Raw genomic sequence first — 26816 nt, forward strand, 5'->3', positions numbered from 1 at the left:
GAATTTTACAAGATTATAATAACCTGGGGTGACTGGGTGGCTCAGTCAGTTAAGAGTCTACCTTCTAGCTCAGATGATCCCAGGGTCCTGGGATCGAGCCCTGAGTCAGACTCCCTGCCTAGCAGGGAGCCTGCTTCTCCCTCTACCTCTGCTGCTCCCTGTTTATCCTCTCTCACTCATTCAAATAGATAAATAAAAATCTTCAAAATTTTTAATTTTTGAAAATTTATATATGTGAAACAAAAGAGATTTGTTGCTACTGAGTATGTTTGAAATGATATGTCCTAGGTTCTAAATGCATAAACAGGAGATAAGACACATTTCATATTCATGTGTAAGTTCTCGCATCTTTGTTTTATGACCAGTTACACTATCATGTAATTATCAACTAAACAATTTATTCCCAACTACAGAGGGAAAATTTTTGTAATCTTATTTTCTATAAAGTGTCTTATTCCATACCTTTTCAAATGAAGTTTCTGCATGTAAACTCTTGCTCTCTGCATCTGTTTTACCTTGTGAAAGAACAGATTTCTTCCCAACTGCCCTTGATAAATTGGGTTTAGGCCTCTGTAGTTGTCTTCTTCCCATTAGTTTAACATTTCCTGACTGATCTGTTTCCCTAAGAAATGAAAATTATTTTTTATTTTTTTAAATGAACATTATTTAAATCGCACCAACACAGAGGCATAGTCAAATAAAATTTGGAAAAATTCTTTAAAAATCCACTCAGAGGCAGAAAAGAAGTCCTTTAGGTTTACTCAAAGAGTAGCAAAGAAAACTAAAAAACAAGAGCTGTGAGGCAGCAACTTATTTTACCAGATGCTAAAAAGTAACTATGCAGCATTAATAACTAAAACACTGGTACTGATAACATGAATAAACAGATAAATGAAACATAAAAGAAAACTTAGAAGATGACTTCAAAACACATGAAAGAAGTATATTAAAAAAGGCAGCATTTCAAAACAGCAAGAATGAAATACAAAATAATGTATTGTAACAAACAATATCAAAAGCAATGGTGATGGGAAAACTAACACTGGGGACTAAAATAAGATTAGCTCCATTTCTCGCACTGTACTTGTAGTATGTTCCAATGTATCAGAGTTAAATAAAGCCATACAATCAACAAGGATGAATTCTTTTATAACCCTGAGTTGGGGTAAGCCTTTATAAAGTTTAACTAAAAATTCAAGAGCCATAAAAGAAAAAAAGAGAGAAAATTCAGAAATTTAACTACATAAAAATCAAAAACTTCTACATAAGTCAAAAGTCAAACTACCAACCAAGAAAGGATGTTCTGCAAATCATAGAACAAGGCTAATCTCCCTAAAATAAAAAGAGCTCCTACAAATAATAGCATCAAAAACTCATTTTAAAACTGGACAAAGAGGCTCCTGAGTTGCTTAGTCAGTTGAGTGTTGGCCTCTGGCTCAGGGCATGATCCCAGGGTCCTTGGGACCCTTGGGATCCCTGCTCAGTACACTACTACAAATGTTATTTTGTCATTTTTACGATTTTGTTTCTCTAACTTACTTTAATTGTAAGATTACAGCAAATAATATATATAACATACAAAACATGTGTTAATCATCCAATCATGTCATCAGGCCTCTGGTCAACAGTAGACCATTAGTAGTTAAGTTTGGAAGAGTCAAAGTTATTTGTGGATTTGCAACTGCCAAGGGGTCAGTACCCCTAACCACTGTGTTGTTCCTAAGGGTTCACTGTACTTACTTACATATTAAAGGACAGAAGTTTAAGATTTTAAGCACTGTTTGAAAAAATAACCTATATAACCATCAGTTGGGCTTTGATTATATAAACTCTAATCCATCTATATACACTAGAACACTATGAAGTGTTCTCTTCAGCAGCACACATACACCAGAACACTATGCACTAGGCAGCTATTCAAAAATAATAACGAATATCTTCACACAAAGGTATCAAGATATAAAACGAATAAATTACAAATGGTGTCTGTGTGAGTCTAGGGTATGTGTGTGTGTGTGTATACACACATACATTATCTTTAGGGTTTTATGAAGAGTAAAAAAATATAAAGAACATATATTTGCATTAGCTTTAAAGTACTTTTTTTTTAAATCTCAGAAAGAAAATCAGAAATAAATTACACACGAGGCACCTGGGCGGCTCAGTGGGTAAAGCCTCTGCCTTCGGCTCAGATCATGGTCTCAGAGTCCTGGGATCAAGCCCCCCATCGGCCTCTCTGCTCAGCAGGGAGCCTGCTCCCCCCGCCCTGCCTGCCTCTCTGCCTACTCGTGATCTCTCTCTCTGTCAAATAAATAAATAAAATCTTAAAAAAAAAAAAAAAGAAAGAAAGAAATTACACAAGTTACTTAGAGTGAATGCAGACATAGTAGGAGGGATATTTTACTCTTTTTATACTTCTAGGTGTTTGTGCCATAAGACCATTTTGCCTATTCCAAAGACTAAACTTTCATTAAAAAAAAAAAAAAGAAAGAAAGTTTCATTTTCAGTATGACTGTGTTTTACTGAAAATAAGTAAGAATTCATAAACTAAATAGTGTGTAAGCCTATATGAGGAGTTTAGGAGGGACTCAAGGAAGTCTGAATTTCTGAGCTATCTATTTTCAAAGGCAGATTCTTGTAGTGTTTTTATTCTATTTTTAGTGCAAATATTAACCAATATCTACACACTAGAAAACATAATAATTTCTTTAAACTCATCAATAGCAAAAATCTACTACTTTGAAAAATGATTCAAACCAAGTAAAAGTATCTAACAGCAAATGTTTAGGCTTCCAAATTATTTTAGAATTTCAGCATAAGTCACCACTATGCATAAAATTCCTATCATAGTTATAAAAGAGCATCTTTCTATAATGAAATATAAAGTGATAAGCCCTTATGTCTCAATCAGACCACAGTACAATTATATATTAAATGGTGTACCATCCCTTTCTAATCCCTAAAGAAACATTATCCTTTCTTAAATAAGAAATCATCACAATTTTGAAAATAAATTTTAGAATCCTAACATATAAAATACTTACAATGATTTATTTTTTAGGTCAACACTGCTTTCTTCTGTACAACTCCTTTCAACATTATTCACTTCACACAATGCACTAATTCCAGCTTCTGATAAAGGCAAACCTGAAGGGCTTGATTCTGAAGCTTCAGTTGCGAATGATGTGGCATCTTGTTGACCACTAAGCAAATGAAAACACAGGAGGAAAAGAATTCTTAGTAATACGTGTTTTATAATAACTACTTATAATAAATAAAATAACTACTTAAAATATTTTTTAATATATAAAACAACTGGGAAAATGATACTTTGTATTTTGGAATTATCAATATAAATATTTTGGCTTTTCTATGATCCTTCTTATACCATGTTGTTAAAAACTGTGCCTTCAGGGGTGCCTAGGTTGCTTGGTCGGTTGAGCATTCAACTCCTGATTTCGACTCAGGTCATAATCTCAGGATGGTGAGATCAAGCCCCAAGTCAGGCTCCACAATGAGCTCGGAGGCTGCTTAAGATTCTTAACTCTAAGGAACAACCTGAGGGCTGCTGGAGGGGAGGAGGATAGGGGATGGAATAACTGGGTAATAGTCATTAAGGAGGGCACTTGATATAATGAGCACTGGGTGTTATATGCAAATGATGAAATCACTAAAATCTACCCCTGAAATTAATAATATACTATATGTTAACTAACATGAATTTAAATAAAATCTTTAAAAAAAAAGTTTTCTACCATAAAAGAATCAATCTTTCCCCCCCCCGCCCCTCTCTCCCTACTCGCACACTCCCTCTCTCTCAAAAACAACCAACCAACCAACCAACCAACCAACAAAACTGGACCTACACAGAAAGTAACAGCCACAAATTAAAAGGCATAGGAAAACACTCAAGTCAAAATGAAAAATTCTTACTTATATAGGGTTGACAAAACAAATCTATGTGCAAAATCAGAGCAATATTAAGGAATAATCTCTCATTTCAATCTTATACAGGCAGGCCCTGCTTTGCATGGTAGTCTGTTAACCAAAAGTTTTATAAATCCGAGGACACAGTGCCAATATGCATAAGCTGCAGTTAGCACTGTATGCCAAGGGAAGACTGCCGTATTATGAAATACTCCAACTAATAGTGATATAAATGATGGCATGTACTAACTGGCACCCAGAAGCAACACATACGACATTCACCTCATTTTTCCTACTGCGTGTTTTTCTTTCCCCAACTAATCAATAAGAGCTCTTTATAAGTTATTTTCTGGTTAGATACTATACATAAAACCTCCCCAACAGTAGCCTGCCTTTCACTTTCTTTATGAAACCTTTTGTCAAAAGAAATAGTTTACTGTGGTCAAATTCGTCAATTTTATCTTTGAACGTTTTGCTTTTCACATTAAGAAATCCTTGACAACATAAAGGTATTTCCAAATATCTTCTTCTAAAAGTTTTCAACATTTGCTTTACACATGATTTTATTTTATTTATTTATGTATTGCGGGGGGAACAGGGAGCACACACAAGCAGGGGGAGTGGCAGGCAAATGGAGAGGCAGGCTCCATGCTCAGCAAGGAACCCAATGCAAGACTCAAGGCTCGATCCTAGGACCCTGGGATCATAACCGGGCCAAACACTAACCATTGTCTGCCAACTGACCCACTTCTCAGTGGGTCAGTTGGCAGACACTAACTAACTGACCCACTCAGCATCCTTGTAGCCCTGAATCTATCAGAAATTTAGCATACAGGGTGAAATAAGGATTGAATACTATGTAATATTAGATATATCTAAACATCTAGTGAATATTTCCTTCAGTCTTCACCCACTAATTTCTAATACTACCTCTGCCCCATTTATCAGATTCCTAAACTTTTCCCCCTAGGCTTTATATTCAGTTCTGCTGAGACAATTTGTCCTTGTGCCAGTAACACACTACTTTAATTACTCCAACTTTAGATTAAGTATTAATACATTTTCACCCCAGAAATGTATTTCAAATTGTCTTTACCACTCATGATGCTTTGCTCTTGTGTAATTGATAATTTTAGAATCAGCTCACTATTTTTACAAAACCAGCTAGAATCTTAACAGTCACTACAGGGTTGTTTTTCCCCTAAAAAGCACCACGTATCTTTTAGGTGTAGTTTATGAAATTAGTTATATCTCTGAAGTCACAATATAAATGTCTGTCACCTAGCAAATTAAGGACCCAAGGTCCATAGGCCCAGCTTCAAAGAAACTATTAATCTTCTGAATTGTATGAACTAGCACAGACAGACAAGTTGGACGGTATCAAACTAAAAAGCTTCAGCATAGCAAAAATGGGGAAATAATCAACAAGATCAAAAGACAACCTATGGGGGCGCCTGGGTGGCTCAGTGGATTAAGCCGCTGCCTTCGGCTCAGGTCATGATCTCAGGGTCCTGGGATCGAGCCCCGCATCGGGCTCTCTGCTCCGCAGGGAGCCTGCTTCCCTTCCTCTCTCTCTGCCTGCCTCTCTGCCTACTTGTGATCTCTCTCTCTGTCAAATGAATAAATAAAATCTTTAAAAAAAAAAAAAAAAAATAGCAGAAAAGACAACCTATGGAATGGGAGAAAAAAATTTGTAAACCATTAATCTGACACAAGCTTAATATCCAGAATACAACAGAAATGCCTATAATTCAATTAAAATAACCTAATTTAAAAATATGAAAGGGAAATGAATAGCTATTTCTCCAAAGAAGACATACAAATGGCCAATAAGCATATGTAAAGATCCTCAATCACTAATCGGGGAAATGCAAACCGAAACCATAACGAAGTATCATCTTACCTATGTCTGGAAAACCACCTTCAAAACACAAAGAAAACAGAAAATAATAAGTGTTGGTGAGAATATGGAAAACTGGTATCTTTGTGCACTGCTGATGGGAAGGTAAAATAGCACAGCCACTGTGAAGAACAATGGGGAGGCACCTCAAAAAGTTAAAAATAGAAAAGTGCCTGGCTGGCTCATTCAGTACAGCACGTGACTTTTGATCTCATTTCTAAGTTTGAGCCCCACATTGGGGGTAAACTATTTTTTAGGTAAAAAAATAAAATAAAATAAAAGTCAAAAAAATTAACAGAACAATCATATGATTCAGTAATCCCTCTTCTGGGTATTTATCTAGAAGAAATTAAGAAATGGAAACAGAACTTTGAAGAGATATCTTCATTCCAATGTTTATTACAGCAATATTTAAAACAGCCAAGAGATGGAAACAGCCTAAATGTTCAGAGAGATGCATGAATAAAGAAAAATGTGATATATACACACGATGGACTATTATATGGCCATTTAAAAAAAGGAAATACTGTCAAATGCTGCAACACAGATGAAACCTAGAAACATTATGCTAAGTGAAATAAGCCACTCAGGGGCGCCTGGGTGGCTCAGGTGGTTAAGTCAGGTCATGAGATCGAGCCTTACATTGTGGTCCACACTGAGAGTGGAGCCTGATGGGGATTCTTTCTCTCTTTCCCTGCCCCTACCCTGCCCAACCCACCCTCGTGCTTGCTCTCTCCCAAAAAAAAAAAAAAAAAAGAAAGAAAAGGAAAAAAGAAACCCATGCAAACACCAACCACAAGACAGCTGTAGCAAAGTAAACATCAGAACAAAAAGCAGTATCAGTGGGGCGCCTGGGTGACTCAGTGGGCCAGGCCTCTGCTCAGATTATGGTCTCAGTGTCCTAGGATCGAGCCCTACATCGGGCTCTCTGCTCCTCGGGCTCTCTGCTCCTCGGGGAGCCTGCTTCCCCCTCTCTCTCTGCCTACTTGTGATCTCTTGTCTGTCAAATAAATAAATAAAATCTTAAAAAAAAAAAAAAAAGAGCAATATCAGAATGATACACACAAATGATAAAAGGGTGATTTCACCAAAATATAACAACTCCAGTTACACATGCACCTAACAAGAGCTTCAAAAGAATTTTAGAAAAACAAATAAAACTGAAAAGAGTAACAGGCAAGTTCACAATTACAGCTGGAGACTTCACTCCCCTCTCAGTAACTGACAGAAGATGTAAACAAAGTCAGTAAAGGTATAGAAAAATACCTTGATGAAAGGATAGGGTCAGTTCTTTTCTCAGCTTTTTCACTGGAGGATAAATCCACAATGTCATCCACATTCTGTATGCAAGAAAGCTTCTGTTCCTTATTGACTTCATCTTCATTTATCTCCCTTAAAGATCTATCTTTATCTATGAATACAAAATGCACATTATTCTAAAAACATCTTTTTAAAGCACAAAGGAATTTACATAAAACAGTATTTTTTCTACCAATCATTAAACCATTCCACATTCAAGTTCCTCTATGTAAGGCAGAGATCTTAATTTTAGAACATTAATGAAAAGTTAATTTTAAAAAATAAATAAAAATTTTAAAAATCTAAAAATGTTTAAAAATTAGAAAAAAGTTAAAAAAATTTTTTTTTTAAAAAGATAATCAACTTACAACTGTGTAAGTTGTAACTGTGCTTTGAGGATCACCCAAATTTTCTAGGTAGTTTGTAGCATTCTCCTTTTATCTTGCTTAAATTTTAAATGGTTAAAATAACTTGTTACAGGTAGACTCACCTATTCTGCTCCTTCAGAAAAATCATAATTAATAACATAGTAACAGCTATCATTTACTTAATATTTATTAAGTGACAGAAACTTTAAGCCCATCAAATGGATTATCTCCTTTAATACCGAAAACAGTCCTATTAGAAGGTAGTAAATCCATCATAGAGAAAAAGAACCTGGGTTCAAGATCTTAGGTGACTTACCCAAGGTCATAATTAGCAAACAAAAAAGCTGGAATCTAAACCAAGGTCTGTTTGATTTCGGAAGTCCAACTTCTTAATTACTGAGCTATTCTGCTTTTTATGTAGTATCTTTACTAGAAAACCACAAATGAGTATAATATTGTAATGCCTATAAATTATACTACACTACTACCAGAACTTATTTATTAAAATCATATTGCTAAAACTGAATTACATAAAATTTAAATTCTACAGAAAGATTTTTCTGATTTGCTACTATCTTCTTCTCTATTTACTTGATTATTTACTTTAATCCACATATGAACTCTTTATAGACTAAAAATGCCCGAATGTCTTACCCCTCATAAGGGCTAATGTCTTAGCAAATCCTGACTGTCAAAATGCCTGCATTCTAAGGGAGCTAAAAAAAAAAGTAAGTTAGAAAGAAAGAAAGAATGAGAAAGAAGAAATGAAAAAAGGGAGGGAGGAAGAAAGGAAGGGGTAGGATGGAAGGAAGGAAACATTTAAGTAGCTCTTGTATAAAAATTAAACAACTTATTGTGGATTCAAAGGTGCTCTGGACGTAGATCATGAACACTTGTGATTTATTAAGAGACACAAGCAATATACAGTTAACTATATACATTGTAATGACTCCTAATAACTGTTTGGTTTTAAGTAAAAAAAAGATCAAGACCTGAGCTGAAATCAAGAGTTGGATGCTTAACCGGGGCACCTGGGTGGTTCAGTGGGTTAAAGCCTCTGCCTTCGGCTCAGGTCATGATCCCAGGGTATTGGGATCGAGCCCCGCATCCGGCTCTCTGCTCAGCAGGGAGCCTGCTTCCTCCTCTCTCTCTGCCTGCTTCTCTGCCTACTTGTGATCTCTGTCTGTCAAATAAATAAAATCTTAAAAAAAAAAAAAAAAAGAGTTGGATGCTTCACCAAATGAGCTACCCAGTGCCCCAGAAACATCCGAGAAAAATCTCCCCGGGTAACTTTGGTTTCTTTACCCCTCAACAATAAACTTCTTTCCTTTAAATTGAAAACAAAAGGCTTTAACACAGTAACATGAATACAGACTACAAAACTTGAGCGCTACTAGTTGCTGCTACTCAGAATTATTTAAATTACACATCATACTATAGTACAAGTGTTCTCTAGTAATACAGGAACTATTAATGTATATAAGAAACTTACTTTCGTATGTTCCTCCTTTAGAGTGACCTAACTGAACAGTGGCATTTTCTGAAAGATTTTTTACTTCTTGTTGACCAACTTCATCCTGATTCTTTCTTCTTCTTTTCTTTTGATTTAGGTCTGGTTCTAATGCAATCTGTTCTGAATCCTGTGCTGTTAAAGTCTGAGAGTGCTGTTCTTCTTCAACTATCTGAGCATCCTTTTGAGATGGTTCTGTGTCTGAAATTCTGGTGCTGGGAGATACATCTGGATCATCATTTCCTCCTTCACTGGCAACTTTTTTCACTTTGAAAATAAAAGATATTGTTATAAACATAAATAACCTAAAGAAAAATTCTTAAAAGATGGAGAATATAAATACTAAAGGATATCTGGGCAAAAGTTTGAAGACAACCTAACCCATCCAACTGGGAATGACTAAAGTAGTTGTAATACACTTATGCTCTAAAAATCCACACAACAGGGCCTCCTGGGTGGCTGTCATTGAGCGTCTGCCTTTGGCTCAGGTCATGATCCCAAAGTACTGGGATCCAGCCAGTGTCGGGCTCCGTGCTCAGCGGGAGGCCTACTTCTCCCTCTCCCACTCCCCCTGCTCCTGTTCCCTCTCTTGCTCTCTCTCTCAGTCAAATAAATAAATAAAATCTTTAAAAAAAAATCCACACAACAAATAATAATGAGGTAGGTTCATAAGTAGTAATATGAAAGATTTTTTTAAAAACTGTTGCCCAAAAAACTCAAGTTACAGAAAATATATACAATATGATCTCATTTTTATTAAGCAAAAACAATTACATATCCTCTAAGACACACATACACTTGAATACAAGAGTTTACTAATAGTTATCCCTAGAAAATCTGGACAATTTGATTTCAGGGCGGGGTACAAATGATAATTCAACAAACTTATTTTCTGCATCGTTTATTTTTCTTTTTTTTTTTTTTTTAAGATTTTATTTATTTATTTGACAGAGAGAGAGATCACAGGTAGGCAGAGAGGCAGGCAGAGAGAGAGGAGGAAGCAGGCTCCCTGCAGAGCAGAGAGCCCGATGCGGGGCTCGATCCCAGGATCCTGAGGTCATGACCTGAGCCGAAGGCAGCGGCTTAATCCACTGAGCCACCCAGGCGCCCCTGCATCGTTTATTTTTCAATGAATAATCTTTTTAACAAATATTTTTAAACAATTTCTAGTGCCTTTTTTATGAAGGCATATTCACAGTTAACTGTATCAAAAGATGAAAACAATAAATGAATTTTAGAAAACCAAACAAGAGATCACATGGAGACATCAACCAAAAACAAACTTAACTTCATAACCATGGTCAAGCAAGACATCTTCTCTAAAAATATCTAATCTTTAAAAAATAATAAAATTCAGTGTCATTTACATTGGTTCAAAAAAAAAAGTCATAAGATTTTAAAACTGGGAAGACAACTGGGATTCTCTAACAGAATAATAAACAGTAATTTTTAAATTCTGAGACTTGTAATAATATATCTGAAAAGTTCTCCCATTAAGTAAGATACAATGACTTACTCATGCTTTCACCTGTAACATAATAATCATGTTAATATACCTATTTTAATCTCCAAGGGCCATGTATAGTTACTAAAAGAAATGACTAAAGAATGAAATGATTTTGTAGTTACCAATACGATGTTTAAAATGATACAGACATGCTCCAGAAAAAGAAATGCAGGATTGCTCTGTGCAGAAGAGAGTTAAGGTGGCAGGCCTCACTGCTGTCCCTTCAAAGGCCTGCTTAAAAGGTTGGCCTTTGGGCTGTGTCTGGAAACTTGCTCTTGGGGAGAATTCACATCAGCCTGACAAAAGTGGCCTAAAATGTTTGCACAAACAATGTGGTTTATGCTGAAAAACTATTTTCGCTTTGGGAGTTCTGAATTCTGATATGTGCCAGGAAGAGGGTGTCTACATAACCAACTTCCAATAAAAACCTCAGATACTGAGTTTCTAACAAGCTTTGTTGGTAGACAATTTGTTATGTATCTCTTCACAACTTGTTGCTATGGGAATGAAGCAGAATATCCTGGGTGACTCTAGGTGAGAGGACTCATAAGCTTGCATCTAAATTCCCCTCAACTTGGAGCCACATGTCTTTCCCTCTGCTGATTTTATTCCATATCCTTTTACTGTAACAAATCTCAACTGTTTATACAACTATATGCTGGATCTTGTGAGTCTCCAAGCCAATAATCAAACATAGCAGTAGTCTTTTAGACACCCAAAGCAGGCTCTTAAGGCCCTAGGCTCAAGTCCTGGCTCTTCCACCACTAAAACTGTGAGACCTGAGGAAAAAGGAACAAGATCTCCAAGGGTCTGGGATGTGGACTACATAACATACAAAGTTCGCCATAGTTCCATGATTCTTTAAAGTACTGGGATAGAGGTAAACATTGTCCTCCTAGACCAAAATTCATATAATTAAGAAAGTATCTGCCTAAAAATACAAATACCTACAACAAACAAGTTTCTACCCAGTACAAGTCAACATTAACCCTAAGAAATAAACTGTGCTCAAACAATACAATCCAGTCATAAGCAAAAGTATCAGAGTTCCACTTTTTAGATATTATAACTTACTGCCAGGTTATACAAAGGAAAATCATGATAAGTAACCAAACACAACACCCTCAAATTCCAATGCTCTTTTATAGCTACAACTATGCTCTAGATGCAATAAAGATGTCAAACAGACCAGCCATGCCAATTATAAAATTTACAAGGAAGTACTATTTTGGGCAAGATAACTAAAAGATTAGAGAAAAACCAATTCTCCCCAATTGATGCCCTAATGATCTCAACTACCTGAACTACAAAGGAATGCTCAAAGACTTGAGGGACAACATTCCAAGTTTATTATTATTAAATAATAGAACACACTTCGTTTTACCTTTTACATTTTTCCTTGGCTTAGAGGATTTCTTCTCCTTTAAACTCTGATTTTTAACAGATTTTTGTTTTCTTTTCTCTTCTTCAGCAAGAACTTTCTGAAGCAAATGAGCAAAAAAATCGAAGTCAAAAGGGCGCTTTTCCTCTGTTTAAAAAAAAAAAAGAAAAAGAACCTTCAAATTTTTATTTTAAAAAAAGAAAGAATTTTCAAGTATCATGATGTGAAAAGCAAATGGACCTATTAGCAGGAGAATGCACAACGAACTCTAGTCACTGTAGTAGTCAAAGGAAAACCGAGCAATAAAAAGGAATAAGCTGCATTAGTTTAAAAAAAAAAATTAAAAAGGAACTATGTACTGATAAAAGTAATAGTCTAGGAAAAATCTCAAAAATGCTGCCTAAACAAAGGCAGGCATAAAAGAATACATACCGTATGACGCCATAAATAAGTTCTAGTACAAAGCTAAGCTAACCTATGATGATTCAAATGAAAACCGGGGTGGTCCTGCATCAAGACTGCCATGGACATGGACTAGAAAGGGACACAAAGGGCCTTTCTGAGGTGATGAAAATGTTCCATACCTTGTTTTGGGTGGTGGTTACACAGGTATACTCTTTGTCAAAACTCAAACTATAAATTGCACTGTAAGTAAATTGTCAATCAACTTTAAGAAAAGACTAATTAGTATGACTAATTCCTCAAAAGCCTCCCCACCACCATATGTCCTCTCTTCAATACAACCCTTTCATTATTTACTCTTCCAAGTATCAGGAAAAAAGGAAGCAAGTGAATTTTGATCAGGACCACTCTCACAAAATACCCAACAACATCATTACATCAGAAAGAGCCATGAACAGGGTGCTTTGCAGGCTCAGTCAGCAGACTGAGTCATAGGACTCTTGATCTCAGGGTCGTGAGTTCAAGCCCCATGCTGGGTATGGAACCTACTTTTAAAAAGAGAAAAAGAAAAAGAAAGAGCCATGAACAAACCAGGAATGAATCCATTACAGGAGTCAAATCCTTGCCTAATATCTACATCTAAGAATACAGTGAATGTAAAAAAATCTGTGCTTTATATACATAAGCCCCAAGATTGGTTTAATTGCAAGATGACTACAACATGGCCTCAGAAAAAGAGGTATATAGGGGCGCCTGGGTGGCAGTCAGTTAAGTATCTGCCTGCAGCTCAGGTCATGATCCCAGAGTCCTGGGATTGAACCCCACATAGTGCTCTCTGCTCAGCAAGGAGCCTGCTTCTCTCTCGCCGTCTGCTGCTCACTCACTTGTGCTCGTTTGCTCTGTCAAGTAGATAAAGAAAATCTTCCAAAAAAAAGAAGTAGCAGTATATACCATAACAAAAACAAAACAGCCTCAAAAAACCAAGCCCAGGGGTGCCAGGATGACTCAGTGGGTTAAAGCCTCTGCCTTTGGCTCAGGTCATGATCCCAGGGTCCTGGGATTGAGCCCCACATAGTGCTCTCTGCTCAGCAGGGAGCCTGCTTCCTCCTCTCTCTCTGCCTGCTTCTCTGCGTATTTGTGATCTCTGTCAAATAAATAAATAAAATCTTTAAAAAAACAAAAAAAAAAAAAACAAGCCCAAACCCGGGATTCCTGAAGGCCCTGTTTATTGTGGACCCAGTCTTTTTTTGTTCTGACCACCCACAACAATGATTCTGAAAAATATAGCATTAAAATCATTCTCAGAGGATTGGGCCCATGGCTGGCTCAGCTCATAGAGCATACAACTCTTAATCTTGGAATTGTGAGTTAAAGCCCCAAGCTGGATCTAGAGACTGCTTAAATAAATAAAACTTAAAAAAAAAAATTCTCACAGGAATTGAAAATGTTATAAAAGAAAAAAAAAATTGATGTTTTAATTTTTTTTAATTTTCCACTACAAAGCACCCAAATCAGTGAATTTAACAGTTTTCTATTAGAATGGTTTTAACAATGCCTCTACACCCCATAAAGACTACAGATCTATAGATTCTTTTCCTATTATAATGCACTGAATGTAGTGTGGTTTCAGGACTACCTCTCCAAAATGGAGAAGGCTGAGGACCAAAACAATCCAGATATTCCAGGAGTCATTCCTGGAAGTCATGTCCCCGAGGGCCCAACACAACATTGGGTGTAGAGTCCAGTCACCTACCTCAGTGTCTACTCATAAAGTAAACACACCATCAGTTCTCACTTGAGGTTTTGTTCTGAGATTAGCACTTCAGCAAATGGATACTGAATACATTTATTTATCATGAAACACTGATAACTGTCTTCCAGACAAAGAATACAGGTACTACTTTATTTTTTTTAAATAGGTACTGAACTTTTTTTTTCTTTAAGATTAATTTATTTGACAGAGAGAAACACAGCAAGAGAGGGAACACAAGCAGGGGGAATAGGGGAGAGAGAAGCAGGCTTCCCACGGAGCAGGGAGCCCAATGGCAGGGCTCAATCCCCTAACCCTGGAATCATGACCTGAGCGAAAGGCAGACCCTTAACGACTGACCCACCCAGGCGCCCGGTATCAAACCTTTATTTATCTGTCTTTTAAATTTTTTTTTTTTTTAAGTAATCTCTACACCCAACATGGGACTCTAATTCATGATCCCGAAATCAAGAGTTGCAAGCTCTTACTGATTGAGCTAGCCAGGCGTTCCTACAGGTACTATTTTAAACAATGCATTCAAATTCGTTTTTCTGTCAGATCCCTTGATGTTTTCCTCTGGACTCAAAAAGAAAACAATGTTAATTTCAATGAGGCTATTACTTAAAAGCTAAAAAATATGTATCTTTGCTTCAAATCAGGTATAAATTCACATGCCATCTTTCAGACAAAACTTTCCTAACAACTCGATCTACAAATCCACTCTTCACCCCCTCTTTTTTCTTCTTCTTAGAAATTACTCACTTTCTGCAATTAACCATGCTTACTGACTTTATTCTTTCTCCCACCCAACTAGACTTACGGCTCTAACAACAAGCTTCTCATCTGCCCGTTCACCATTATATCCTCAATGCCTAGACTATTAACTAGCACACAGGAAGTATTCAGTATTGTTTACTGAATGACCACAAGAAAGAATGAAGAAAGAATCATCTATAGTGTAAGCTCTTCTAGAAATTTCTTGAATACAGTTTCCTCAAAATAAAAAGCATTTAGAAATGGTGTCTTCAATCGCTTCTTGGCCTTTTGGCTAAGATCAAGTGTAGAAATGGTGTCTTCAGAGGGCACCTGGGTGGCTCAGCTATTTGAGTATCCAACCCCTGATTTTGGCCCAGGTCTTGATCTCTGGGTTCTGGGATCCAGCCCTGCATCAGGTGCTCAGGGGGGAATCTGCATGAGATTCTCTCCCTCCCTCTCTGCCCCTCCCCCACATGAGATCTCTCTATCTCAGTTTCTCTATAACTTTTGGAACTCAGAGCTCTGCATTCTTGCTTGATGTTTTCGCTTATCCCTTCCCTTCCCTACAGATCTGTTATCAGTTCCCAGAACTGCACTCCTAAAGAGTAAAATCTCCAGTCTTGTTCTTCCTATGATAATAAAGAGACAAAACAAATCTAAAACACAATGGAACTAAACACAAAGGACTGGTCATTTTTTAAGATCTCCAAGTGATATGTTGTAAAAGAGATATTAATACTTACGAAAGGCTTTGTCTATTCTCCATCCATTTGTTTTCTCTTCACGTTTAAATTTGTTCTGTTAATAAAAGAAAAAAAACCTATAGTAATTTTCTCCCATTAAAAAAGTGACGAGTACAGGGGTGCCTGGGTGGCTCATCAGTTAGGAATCCGACTCTTGATTTCAGCTCAAGTCATGATCTCAGGGTCATGAGACGGAGCCCTGCTCAAGCTCAGCACCGGGCATAAATGAAGTCTGCTTGAGAGTCTCTCTTACACACATTCCCTCTGCCCATCCCCCTCGCTCACATGTGCATTTGTGTGCATGTGTGTGTGTCTCTCTCTAAAAAAATTAAAAAGTGGGGCACCTGGGTGGCTCAGTCAGTTAAGCATCTGCCTTTGGCTCAGGTCCCAATCCCAGAGTCGTGGGATCAAGCCCCATGTCAGGCTCCCTGCTCAGTGGGGAGCCTGCTTCTCCCACTCCCTCTGCAGCTCCCTGTGCTCTCTTGCTCTCTCTCTCAAATAAATAAATAAAATCTTTAAAAAAAAAAAAAAAGAATATCTGAAAAGAGTATCAAAAAAAGTAAAGATTACATTTAAAAATAAACATTAAAATAAAATTCTTATAATAACAAATGATTCTCTCCTAAATAATGTCTTTGCCCAGGGGCGCCTGGGTGGCTCAGTGGGTTAAAGCCTCTGCCTTCCGCTCCAGTCATGATCCCAGGGTCCTGGGATCGAGACCCACATTGGGCTCTCTGCTCAGCGGGGAGCCTGCTCACCCCCCCCCCACCCTGCCTGCCTCTCTGTCTACTTGTGATCTCTGTCTGTCAAATACATAAATAAAATCTTTAAAATAATAATAATAATAATAATGTCTTTGCCCATAAGCAAGCAGCTTAAGCCTCCAGCTTTAAATAATGAAAGGGGTGCCGAGGTGGCTCAAATGGCTGGACATCTGCTTTCAGCTCAGGTCATGATCTCCAGTTCCTGGAACTGAGCCCCACGTCAGGCTCTAAAGCTCAGTGAGGGGTCTGCTTCTCCCTCTTCTTCTGCCTCTCCCCCTGCTTGTGTTCTCTCTCTCTCAAATAAAAAATTTAAAAAAAAAAAAAACTTAAAAAAAAAATAGGGATGAAGATATATATTTTGAATTCCCTGAATCTCCTTATAATCAACAGCATAGATCAGGAATGGAAGCTAAGTTTATAGAGAATACAAATAAATAAAGTCAATTAGCCTGGTAATAGATCAAACTATAATCAATTAAGCGAACTACTACTAGCTTTTTAAAAACTAATATATTTGCATCAAGTTAAAATCTTATGTTATTATTTTAATGTTTTTTTTATGACATGGGAGACAGACTGTAAAGAAACAACTAAGCAATTTTTGAATCAGGCAAAGTTTATCTTTAGAACCATCTTTATATTAAGGAACATTTCTTGATTATCTGAGCACCAAAGATTGCATCATTCTCAGCTGCACTCCAGATTACTTTAAGATGGAGATGGTTAAAGTTTAAGATTCCATCCAAAAGTCATTATGAAGTCTGAGAGTATAAGTCTGTGTTTGAGAATGTCAAAAAATGCATACATACCCTGGAGGAGTAAATAATCACTAATCTCTCCCTTCTACAGATCAGTAGTCTAAAAGTTTTTATTGAAAAATATAAAAATCAAAGTTTTTACTGGACAAAAACAGAGAACAATCACAAGAAGCGCTTTGTGCCCCCCTTCTTCCCTCTGAAAAAACCTAACCACTAACCCAACTTTAAAAGAACACACTTTCTTGCCTTTTCTTACTGTTTATCACTCAAGGGCACATCTTTAAACTCTTTAGTTTAACCTGGCCCACTTTTTAAAAACTTCATAGAACTTTAACATCTTTTCATCTATAGGTTACCCTTCTTTTCCAATCTTTATCTTCTTCATAAAACTTATTACCAAGTAACAAAGAACTTTTCAAAGATCATCATCTTTCTCCTATGAAGATTATTTTATTCTTTAAACGTCTCCTCAAAAGTTACAGGCTATCATCACTAAATTAAACATCCTAAAAGAAATGCCAATAGGCTTTATGCATTATTCAATTTTAAAACAACACTACACCATATCTTACCTAAATGGGAATATAACTGAGAACAATTTAAAACATTTTTTAAATGTATTGTTATCCCATTGAATTTATAGGCAGGAACTATTCCAGACTAAATTCCATGATTATAAAATAAATCCCATTATATCACTTCTAACGCTAGTAAAGTAACTGGCTACAGGCTTACTCAACACATCCAACCCCACCAAAAATAACTTCATTACCACTCAACAAAATAAATGAATCAACTATTTCCAAACACTGGACAATAGTAAGAGCAAAGAAAACCACAATCCCACATTTCCAGAGAGAATGGAAACACGTAAGATGTACCAGTGTTCACCCTGGCTCTCTGACTGGGCTACATTTCCTAAACAATGAAAAGGAAATAAAGGCCAAAGGGAGCAGAACTCTCACTGAGCTAAGGAGATAGAGAATCTTCAGGGGTTCTAGAGAAAAGACAGCTATTTAAAAGGGGAGCCTCCCAAGCCCAGTAGAAGTATCCCACAGGTCCTTATTCTACATCTGGGTTCCACGTGCCCAAAGCATAAGGCCTAGTAGAGAACAACCCCTCCAGGAAGGAGAGCGGAAGAAAGATACTAGAAGCCACACAACACAATGAGGTGACAGACTCTAGCCCCAACAAATGGGAAGTTCACACCCATTTACTTCAGACACCAGAAAAGCTACAGTCCTTAGAGATAAGGACCACAGTCTTACAGCAGCCTTTCTCAGTTGGGGTTCTAGCAGAATTAAATCCTAATGCCCTAAAACATCCCCTATACATAATGAATTACCTTCTCTCCTGTGCATCTAGAACAGTACTAACATGGTAGTCCTTGGAGAACACAGAAAATAGTAATTCAAATTATTTTCTATGATTCAGATGAGAAACCTAGAATAAGGACCAGTCTAGATTTGCCTTATTAAAGCCTAAAACCAAGCCTTGAAAGGAACAAGGAGAGTTGGGAGAACATTAGCTACCCTTTAGAATAAAACAACACGCTTTAAAGGAAAAAAAAACAAACATAATCTAGACATTATCAAACATACCATCCACAATGTCTAGTACTCAATTTTAAAAAACTCCATAAGACATGACAAAAGATAGAAAAATGTGATACACAAGGAAATAAAAGGAGACTCAACAGAAATAGATCAACATGACACAGACATTGAAATTAGTAGACAAGAAAGTTAAAGCACCTGTTATAAATATGTTCAATGATTTAAAGGCAAATAAAGAATGGATAGGGAAATCTCAGCAGAAGAAGGAAACTAAGAAAAATAACCAAGTATTAATTACAGAAATGAAAACTATTACATGAGAAATGAAGCATTCACTGAATGGGCTTATATGCAGACTGAAGAAAGGAGAAGACAGGTCAGTCAACTTGTGAACACAGAAACTAACCAATATAAAAAAAATTCAGAAAAACATGAACAGAGCTTTAGTAACCTGAAGCATAAAGTTATGCATATTAACACATATAAATGGAGTCCCAGAGAGCAAGAACAAAGTGGAAAAAATATTGAAAAGACACTATCCCTGGGCAAATCATAATCATACTGCTAAACATCAGAGTTAAAGAAAAAAAATCTCAAAAATAGCCACAGAAAAACAATTTATCACATACAAGGAAAGAATAACATTAATATGACTGACTCTTTGTCAGAAATACTAGAAGCCAATGGACAATGGAATCACAATTTTAGAACACTGAAAGGAAAAACTGTCAAACCACCTGCATATCCAGTAAAAATATCCTGCAAAAGTGAAGCTGAAAGAGAGACCTTCAGATAAATCAAAATTGAGAGAAATTTTCAACAACTGACCTGACATTCAGACCTACAAGAAGAAATGAAAACCATCAAAATTGGCGGCTAAATATTAAACATGGCTACAAATTAAAACTAGTTTCTCTTTTCTGCTCAATTCCCTTTAAAAATAAAAGACTGTAAGCCAAAATAAGTTGGACATAAAATTGGGTAATATAAAAATGAAACGCAGAATAGCACAAAAGATGAAGGATAAATAGAATATACTTTTAAGAGCTTACTACTTGTGGAGTATGAAGTATGAAGCATAAAGTATAAAGAGTAAAATGGTACAAGAGAGAAAATAAAAAATTACACTAAATTATCTGAATAACCCAAAAGGAGGCAGCAAATGAGAACTGAAAAACAGATGGGTTAAGTGGGAAATACTGAGATGGTAGACTTAAGCCCAATCATATCAATTATTACATTACAGTAAATCAAGTAATTATTACATGGAAATGTACAACAGACATTTTGTCTTATTTTTATCAAAGGTCAAATAAGGGGGCGCCTGGGTGGCTCAGTGGGTAAAGCCTCTGCCTTTAGCTCCGGTCATGATCCCAGGGTCCTGGGATGGAGCCCTGCATTGGGCTCTCTGCTCAGCAGGGAGCCTGCTTCCTCCTCTCTCTCTGCCTGCCCCTCTGCCTGCTTGTGATCTCTATCTGTCAAATAAAAAAATAAAATCTTTAAAAAAAAAAAAGTCAAATAAGAATTCAATGAATACTTCCTCATCTCTGTCAGAAATGCAATCTATAATTAGATTAAATTAAAAGGTAGAGTGTCAGACTGGATAAATCGCTAGAGCCACTACAGAAAACAGTGTGGGTACTCCTCAAAAAAACTAAAAATAAAATTATCATATGATACAGCAATTCTACTTCTGGATCTTGACCTGAAAGGATAAAATCACTATCGTAAAAAGATAATAGTATCCTCAGGTTCACTGCAGCATTATTTACAACAGCCAACACAATCCAGTGACAAATGAATAAAGAAAATGTGGCACATAGGTGTGTGTGTATAGTATTATTCAGCCATAAAGAAAAAAATCCTGCTATTTGCAACATCACAAATGGACATTGAAAGCATTGTGCTAAATAGTAAGAGAAAGACAAATGACGTATTATCAGTTCAACAACATACTAAAAATGAGTACACTGAATAAAAGAACTTCATATGTATCAAAAAGTAATAGATATAAGCATAGAAACAGGCCTATCTATCTATAATCATGGTTGCAGATGTCAATTCTCTGTTAACTGACAGAACTAAATAACACATCCAACAACTACAGAGTACACACTCATTTCAAGTGCACCAGGAATACTAAGTACAAAAGGTTTTAAAATAAATCTCATTAAATTTCAGAAGGATGAAAATTTTACAGATTATGTTATTTGACATTCACAATGGAATTAAGTTAGAAAATGGTAAGACATTCAGTAATGTCCCAAATATTTGGAAATTAAACAACACACTTCTAAATAACTGACATGTAAAGTAAGAAATCACAAAGAAAACTAGACGATATTTTTAACTGAAGAATGGAAACAACCTATCAAAACTTATGAAATGCAACTAAAGCAGTGCTCAGATGAAAATGTATAGATTTAAATGTCTAATTAGGAAAGAAAAAGAGCTTATAATCAATCTAACTTTTTTTTTTTTTAAGATTTTATTTATTTAACAGAGAGAGAGACAGCAAGAGAGGGAACACAAGTAGGGGGAGAGGGAAAGGGAGAATCAGGCTTCTCACTGAGCAGGGAGCCGGACAAAGGCTCGGATCCCAAGACCCTGGGATCATGACCAGAGACGAAGGCAGACGCTTAACAACTGAGCCACCCAGGTGCCCCTCAATTTTCATCTTAAGAAGCTAGAAAAAGAGAAAATTAAAGGTAAACAGAAGAAAGGAAATATTAAACTGTTAAAAAATGAGAATACACAAACAACTGAAAACTTACAGCTACAAGCTGGTTCATTAAAAAGATTTTAGGAAGTCAAAATACCCTTAGCAAGACAAAGGTAAAAAAAAGAGAGAGAAAAGGAAAACATCAATTATTGATCAAATAGGACTATCCACCACACATTAAAAATTTCAGTAAACAGTATGAAAACTTTACACCTATAAATTCAAAAGCTTAGCATCAAAACTGACAAAAGACAAAACTGAAAATCTGAGTATAACTATAGGTATTAAAGAAATTGAATTTATAATCAAAACTCTTCCTGCAAAGAAAATTACAGGCCCAGATGGTTTCACTGTTGAATTCTATCAACCATTAAAGGGGAAACACCACTAATCTTAAATTCGTTCAAAGAGGGAACACTTTCCAACTAATTTTCTATGACCAGCATAATCCTAGTACCAGAACATTTTGGACAAAGACTTTTAAAAAATTGCAAAATATCCCTCATGAACAAAAATGAAAAAAAAAAAAAAAACCCTCAAGAAAATACAGTAAAATTTTAAAATTCAACATACAAAAAGATAATACAAGTTTGGTTCAACACTTGAAAATCAATATAATTGACTAGTCCATTTTCACTTTTCTATACTCTGCCCAAAGACCTGTTGGGACTATACTAAACTTAGAGGAGTTGGGACTATACTAAGCTTAGGGGAGAGATCTAAATAATTTTTTAGAGAAATAGTCTAGTGACAAATTTATCATTAGTCAGATTAGAAAGTTCCCCTAGACAATTTCTAGCTTTAACATTTTGTTCTTTATAAAGATCATTAGAAAAGGAAGATAAATAATATGAACAATTCTTCATCTTTTGCAGAAACAGAATAACCATCACACATGGTTCACATGCGAAGGATCCATGCCCAGTCTAGTTCAAGGGAAAAAAAAAAAAACTTTCCTAATATTCTTTTAATTAATGAAGGAAAAAACCCATGGTTGAATAAAGATCTTACTATAAACTGGAAATGCATTGCAGCAACATATTGTGCACTCAAATGCACTCTATCCCAGGAAAGTTGTAATTGTTTCTCATAAAAAGAACAATAAAACAGAGAATGGTTATTCTTTCAGGCACATTAAAGCACTAATTTATGCCACTGTTGTTAATAGTGTCCCTTACTGTCCAGAAAGTTAAGGTAGCCTAGGAAAACAATGGTTAATTCAAATTGAGAATTATTTAACTTAAAATGTTTCTCTCCATGCCTTCCAAAGAATTCAGAAACACATTGTGTTCAGAAGCTAACCCAAATATTCTGGTATATTTATCCTCCCTCCTCTTTACTTAGCTCTTCTTTTATCTTAATTTCTTTGGTTTTATCAGTACTCCTTCAAATCTATTTCCAAAGTGGGCAACACCTAAATAAGATAATATGCTAAAACTAAGGAGGATGTACTCATATTAGAATCGAGGAACATTTCATTACTTTCTGAGGTATAAAAGGGGAAAGTTCTACCCAAAACACTGTAGTGAACAAGGATGGACTGAGATTTAAATAAAGTTAAAAAACATAATATTAGTAATTTTTGGTTCTTTCCAATCAGTGAATGTAATGAGTTTACTTTACCTTAATTTCTATCCTTGCTCTGTGAGGAAAAAGCTGTCCGATCATAGAAAAGTCAGTTCCTACCATGCTGATGGCTAAAAAAAACATATCTGTTTCTGTAAAAATAAAAGATTTAGAAAGAATGAAAATTAATATCAGTATGTCAAAGGAAAATAACCTTAGATTAAGTATACATTTTGAGTTAAAAATAAATTTGAGTACTTAAATATTATTTAAGAAATCCTTAGTCAATTTTATTGCAAAGAACTTCATGAATATCAAATACCTTTAAACTTTTATGCAGAAACATGATGAAAGAAATTTGTACGTTCATACCAAAGCATGAATAAAATAAAAAAGAACGGACAACGACAACATTCTGGTCTCAAAGTGACCAAAACTGTCAGTCACAGCCAATAAATTACCGATTTAACGGAAGCAAATGAGATGTGCTAATTAGTATATGAAAGAAAGTAGCATTGGGAGGGAGACAAACCATAAATGACTCTTAATCTCACAAAACAAACTGGGGGTTGCTGGGGGGAGGTGGGATTGGGAGAGGGGGAGCGGGCTATGGACATTGGGGAGGGGAGGCGAACCATAAGAGACTATGGACTCTGAAAAACAACCTGAGGGTTTTGAAGGGTCAGGGGTGGGAGGTTGGGGCAACCTGAGGGTTTTGAAGGGTCAGGGGTGGGAGGTTGGGGGAACAGGTGGTGGGTAATGGGGAGGGCACGTTTTGCATGGAGCACTGGGTGTTGTGCAAAAAGAATGAATACTGTTACGCTGAAAAAATAAATAAAATGGGAAAAAAAAAAAAAGATTGAAAGCCACCTAAAAGCAAAAAAAAAAAAAGAAAGAAAGTAGCGAAAAAACCACAGAAGAAACTATTATAGAAGTAACCTCAACAGAATAGGATTGGGGAAGTCAGAGGAGGGAAGTATAGAATTTTTCTTGTTGCCCTGTATCAGTCTGTTGTGTTTGACTTTTTTCCCAAAACCTGCATTATTTTTATAAGAATAAGCAATATCATTCAATAGGTATTACGTGCTTTTTTAACAGCCTAATTTTTACAAACTTTATTATACAATGAAACTATGACATTATTATGAGTATTAAAAATACTAATAATTTTCCATAAAAATATTATTTTTTACACAGAGGTTTGACAGGAATAATCCAACCCAAATGACCATAATGCTAATTCTAAAATACTAAGATAAAGACAGAAATACAGTTCTACGATATTAGGAGAGGGAGTCCCACTGGGAGGTGCCAATAAAAGTAGCTAAGAGAAAATAATACAGTTTGTGTTTTATTTACTTACAGAAAATAATTCACTTTATTTCAAATAAAGAACCTACACAATTTAAAATGAAAATTAGTTACCTTTATTTGACCATGGTTTAGAATAATAGTTTTTCCTAAAGCTGGAATATGTAGTTGTAGAACCACGTTCAAATATGGGATCATTTTCCTCAACCACACAGGGGCCTTTTGTCCTTAAAACTTCTACAGTTAAACTGAAAAAGACACATTTTTAAACAGATCTGCACTAAAAGCAAGAAAAAAGAAAATAAATGATATCTGAATAGTTATCTTTTGAAACCATGGCAGAATCATATCAAAAAAGTATGAGATATGCATATTTTCTAAGAATCTACTAATTTTCACTTGAAATGTGATTGCCAAGGAATAAATATAAATGCTAACATTTTTCCAAAATCCTTATCAGCAATATAAAATTTACACATTATCTTTGGGCCACCAAAAAATTATGTTTTATTAACTTCTGAATGTCTCCTATATTTAATATATATTTTCTTATACTAGACCCATCAGAGAATATCAAGAAATATAAGTATTTGATATTAATGTTCTATGTTCCTATACACAAAGCAGTTAAATGCTTTTAACTATTTAATGACCAATAAAATCATTATCACACTATAAAACACACAAAAACTATTACTAATAGTATTGTATTAATGTTTAATTATCATAGAATTTTATATGCTATAAAAAAGATTCTTTAAGGGGTGCCTGGGTGGCTCAGTGGGTTAAGCCGCTGCGGCTGACCACTTCCGCTCAGGTCATGATCTCAGGGTCCTGGGATCGAGTCCCGCATCGGGCTCTCTGCTCAGCAGGGAGCCTGCTTCCCTCTCTCTCTCTCTGCCTGCCTCTCTATCTACTTGTGATCTTTCTCTATCAAATAAATAAATAAAATCTTTAAAAAAAAAAAAAAGATTTTTTAACTAACTAAACTGTTGGAAGACTATCTATCACCCTTTTCCTATTTACTTACTACTTATGAATTTATCTTCTTCTTAAAAAAACATACTTTGGACAAACAACAAATTCCACAATGCCAAATTTGAAAAATTTAATGTTATAACTGAAAAATTAAACTATAAGGTGAATTAAACATTGTCATAACAGAAATCAAAGAATATTAAACCTATGATTTGTTATATTTTCACTACTTATCAGACAATAAAACATGGCATTAGTTAATACAAAAACCTGAATTTTGACTTCAAGACAATTTTTGAAATCTATCATCAATAGAGGCCAGCATATGATTAGTTAAGTAGCTCATCCCAATTACCAGTAAAGGTAGTAAACAATGGATGGTAGGTTAATGGATGATAGACCAAGAGTACCATCTTCTCATATAAAACATAGCATAAAAATTCCTAAAAATTATAAATGAATCTAACTCACTTTTCCATTTACAACATCCATTACAAAAATTTAAAAAATCAGTATCTAAGTGACAATGACTGATGCAGAAACACTCTCTCTCATTAAACAAAGCACATTTGGGGGCGCCTGGGTGGCTCAGTGGGTTAAAGCCTCTGCCTTCGGCTCGGGTCATGATCCCAGGGTCCTGGGATCGAGCCCCACATCCGGCTCTCTGCTCAGCAGGGAGCCTGCTTCCCTTCCTCTCTCTCTCTGCCTGTCTCTCAACCTACTTGTGATCTCTGTCAAATAAATAAATAAAAATCTTTAAGAAAAAAAAAAAAGCACATTTGTTCTGAGGTTTGAAACCAGTCTTTTTTTTTTTTTAAACTTACCTTTCTTCATCCAAAATAATGGAACCATCTTCTGCCACTTTTACTCGAGGAACCAGCAATGGCCCGTCATCCACCTCTTCTTCTAGTTCTTCGTTATCTGCAGTATCAGGAGTACTCTTACCTTCTTGCCTACCAAATGTAAAGACAGGTTAATTCATATATCCATGAGAAGTACTTTCTGAATACTATGAACTTGTGAAATAAATTACTTCAAATTCTACCTTCTATTTCCAACTTTCCCTAAACCTAATTAAAAAAATTCATGTTAAGGACAGGGCTATAAGATTTTTCTAATTTTATCCAGTAGCATTTAGTAAAAAGCCTTTACTTACTTTTGAAAACAAAGAAAAAAACACTCATCTTTTCTGTCTCAAAAGAGTATCAGATAAACAAAATAGATACTGGGGAATTAACACACCCACACACAAACCCTTACAGTTATAAAGCATTAGTTTGCAGATCATTCTATTAACTCTTCATAACAATCCTTGGGCATTAGTATTTTTTTGAAGATTTTTTAAAATTTGAGAGAAAGCGAGCAAACAAGCATGAGAGGAAGGGAGGGAGAGGGAGAAGCAAGCTCTCCACTGAGCAGGGAGCCCAATGTGGGGCTCGAAACCAGAACACCAGGATCATGACCTGAGCTGAACGCAGATACTTAACCAAATGAGCCACCCAGGTGCCCCACACATTAGTATTTTCAAACCCATTTGAGGTTTGTAGTAGATAAATAATCGTTGCTTTAGATTTCACAACAATAAAGACAGACCAAGAAGCTAAACACAGTTTCCCAA

At 35.8% G+C, this 26816-nt stretch overlaps 1 protein-coding gene across 3 annotated transcripts in view; it reads right to left on the bottom strand.

Moving 5' to 3' along the window:
• The window catches only part of BDP1 (B double prime 1, subunit of RNA polymerase III transcription initiation factor IIIB), a 95388-nt gene that overhangs the window by 59863 nt on the left and 8709 nt on the right, over positions 1-26816 (bottom strand). For all 3 annotated transcript variants that reach the window (XM_045999597.1, XM_045999596.1, XM_045999598.1), the window contains exons 5-13: positions 26023-26151; positions 24335-24468; positions 22967-23061; positions 15544-15598; positions 11896-12039; positions 8987-9271; positions 7094-7238; positions 3045-3203; positions 463-622 (exon numbers count right to left, since the gene is read on the bottom strand). In XM_045999597.1, the coding sequence (XP_045855553.1) occupies positions 463-622; positions 3045-3203; positions 7094-7238; positions 8987-9271; positions 11896-12039; positions 15544-15598; positions 22967-23061; positions 24335-24468; positions 26023-26151 (1306 nt within the window). The remainder of the gene's footprint in view (positions 1-462; positions 623-3044; positions 3204-7093; positions 7239-8986; positions 9272-11895; positions 12040-15543; positions 15599-22966; positions 23062-24334; positions 24469-26022; positions 26152-26816) is intronic.

The sequence above is a fragment of the Meles meles genome, chromosome 3, assembly GCF_922984935.1.
Source record: "Meles meles chromosome 3, mMelMel3.1 paternal haplotype, whole genome shotgun sequence".
NCBI lineage: Eukaryota > Metazoa > Chordata > Mammalia > Carnivora > Mustelidae > Meles > Meles meles.